We start from the raw sequence: 3277 nt of genomic DNA, 5'->3' as shown, positions 1-3277 counted from the left end.
GGAAAAAAAACACACTCTCCTTTTTTCCCAGTCACTGTTAACTGTCAAGATCATCACTATACAGTTACCAGTATCACATAGGATATCACATTAATGTTATATTTACAGGAGTAGGAGAAACTAAACATTTTGGTGACATTCCATCTGAAGACTGGAAGCTTCATTTAAGTTTCTCCAGATGGTTAGAAATATAAGTCATATGGCATGTAAGGTTATATATACAGAATATGCATAGGGGCCCTAAGTAATCAGACTTTGTATCATGAATGAAGAAAAAGGTTAATTGCTAAGAGCCAGTTCCTCCAAATTTGGCAAATACCTTCTACCTTACATATTTACACAGTACAATCTTCTCTACAGCTCCTGACATTTCAAAATCCAAAACTATTTTTGTAATACATGAAGCAAAGACATATTTCACTACCTATTGAGAACTGATATCTGAAACAGTTTTATAACTTAATAAAAATGACTTTTCCTTGTAACTTTTAAATGCACTGCTTCAGCACAGGGTTTCAGAAACAGGCAGCTATATGATTGTAACCACACTGTCTTCCACATCATAAACCTATTTAAATGATTCATATTTGAAATGCATATACAGACAGCTACAACCTGAAGACATAAAAAAAAACAGACAGGCATACATGTTACATAACATTCTCACAAAATAACAATCAATATAATGCAAAAAGTTTGCCTTTTCATCATTCACACAAAAGAAGCTTGACAGGAAGATGATGTTATTCTCATTACTAAAACAATTATTTTAGAAAAAAAAGAACAAGGGAAAAAGCAATACATATCCAGATGCACACACTCCCAATGACCTCCCAAGAAATGACTGTCTGAACTTCTGAACTGACAAACAACAGGCAAAAACATTCAGAGAAGTGGAGAACAAGTGCCTCATCTGGCTACTAGAGAGGGTGTTCTGCTCTTGTTGAGATTCTTCTTCTTCTCTCGAATCATTAGCTCAAAGTCCGCTCTGAAAAAGTAATCATAGAAAGTGAGGCATAGCCTACTATTATGCTGGAAAGAATATACTTTTCAAATAAGGAATACTTCCTAAACATGGAAGGAAAAACTAATTTTCTTTATTCAGAATGGTAATTTCTAATAAAATCTGCAATATTTTACAATCTAGATACTGATATAAACACATTATTAATAAGGTACTTGAGTAAAATATATAAAATACTTTAAAGTCACCATATATCCTTTCATAATATTGAGGGAAAACTATAAAACACCTATTTAATATACAAGTACAGCATGCAGAGACTAAATTTGTATTGTATATACAAAAGGGATATTATTAGTACATTTTCCTCAAAGGAGGACTAAAATGAAGATGTATGAAATATGCAGTAAGCATTTTTTTTTTTTTTCAAAACTACAGCTCACACCTGATGAAGAGTTTTTTCCATAGAGATCTTACTCTGTTAAAAAGAGAAACTGACAAAGGTTTTTAACTTCTAACTTGCTTGTTATGATAAAAATTGAACTTTTAGTAAAATTCTACTCTCTTAATTTACATCTTCCTATATATCATGTAACATTAATCAACTTAAAATAGATTACAGTACTTTACGTTCTTCAAAATAGGAATATTACCTTGAATCACTTTTTTCTAATCATTATAAAATAAAAGGTACAGTAATTCATCACCCTGTCCTATGAACACTGAGCTATAAATGCCTAAAGAATGAGGGAAGTACAACAAAAAGGTAAATAAAAAGCACAGGTCAACGAGCATTACCTGGTTCATAGGGAGTGAGACCCAGCAAAGCAAAGATGGATCTCCTATTCTCATCATGGCTAGGGTTTTGAGAATGCATGTTAGTGTTAGGGTAATAATGGGTTAAAAACAAATACATTGGTTCTCAACATCCACAGTTTCTAAGTCTTCTAAGCAAGTTCCTTTCTCCATGCAAAAGTTTTGTGATACAAGCATTTAGAGCAGTTTCATGTTGAGAATCAATGGCAGAGCAAAATGAAATCAAATCAACCACAATAAAGGGGGAACATTCTACACCACAGCTACAGCAAAGGATAGTAATTAACAAGTCGAAACCAACAGAAAGCAGTTATCTAAGAACAAATTCAAACATCATCAATGTATGGAATATATTCTTTGAACTCTCTTGACTACAAACAACCTTATGAAATTATGTAGCACATACATTTTTCTCAAAGGAATATACAGAAAAGCACCCTATGCTAACTCCCGAAAGAATACAAATCTGAATGATCATTATCATAATTAAGCAAATCATTGATTAATTCATCAGCTATTCCTTAAATATGAATATCATTAAGAAATTATCTTAACCACCCATGATCTTCCTTTGTGACATGAATTCCCATTATTCCTCAATGTCAATACCTCTACCATAAAACATTTCATCGGTGATGAAATGAGCTACAAAAAAGCAGTCTCACTAATCAAGAACTTCAGCTCAGCAAAATGAATACATATAACTTACAGCTCACCAAAATGAATACATTTGCTGTGCTCCAATGTTAGACAAATAAGCAATACAGCACACAATTGGACAATTACAGAACATCTTCCACAGAAAAATGGAGTTGAGCACAAGCCATTTAAAACAAAATTATTGCTTTCCTACTCCCACTTACAGTATTGATTTAACCCCAAGAATGGCTGGACTGAGCCAAAAACTCATATGGTGAAGTGGCTTGCCTTTGCCTGCTTGTGGGTAGAATTTTTGCAACATTATCAAACTAAAAATTATTTGTGATCATGACAAATCTCACTGCTTTATTAACTGTTGTTCTCTTTCTTCTACTACATATGCATGATATTGCAACTTACAGGTAACATAACTGAACAAAGTATTTACTCTAATTTCTGCAGTGTAGATACTTAATTTCTCATAGTATTTCACACTACAAATCCATATCAGAAAGTATGATGCTGAAGTTCACATTCCATTTTCATATTTTCACACTGAGTGCAAGAAGTCTAGGATGCAATAAATTTATGGTATATATTTCCCTAAGGTTTGTTTCTGCAGAAATCTTTAGAGCAAATACTACCACTATAAATAAAATAGGGAAAACATACTGTATAGGAAAATATTTTAATAAACATTCCTTAGATAACTGTTTCTCATTGATCTATTTTAGTAAGAATTTGCCCACCATTTTATACTTGTATAAATTACACATAAGCAATCCATATTAATAAACTTTACCTTCTTGAATCAAGAAGCTTGAAAATGCAATAAAAATTATGTAAATCACACATTGT

At 32.1% G+C, this 3277-nt stretch overlaps 1 protein-coding gene across 1 annotated transcript in view; it reads right to left on the bottom strand.

Annotated features, from left to right (window-relative positions):
• Window positions 1–17: 17 nt before the first annotated feature.
• LOC119587952 overlaps window positions 18–3277 on the bottom strand; it is a gene marked incomplete in the record, with an annotated part of 31111 nt that continues 27851 nt past the window's right edge. The window contains 3 exon segments of the mRNA XM_037936664.1: window positions 18–988; window positions 2644–2716; window positions 3222–3238. Of these exon segments, the coding sequence (XP_037792592.1) occupies window positions 910–988; window positions 2644–2716; window positions 3222–3238 (169 nt within the window).

This window comes from Penaeus monodon, chromosome 23, assembly GCF_015228065.2.
Source record: "Penaeus monodon isolate SGIC_2016 chromosome 23, NSTDA_Pmon_1, whole genome shotgun sequence".
In the NCBI taxonomy this organism is placed as follows: Eukaryota; Metazoa; Arthropoda; class Malacostraca; order Decapoda; family Penaeidae; genus Penaeus; species Penaeus monodon.
Note: the sequence above shows the minus strand (reverse complement) of the source record. Positions and strands in the feature narration are given on the sequence as shown.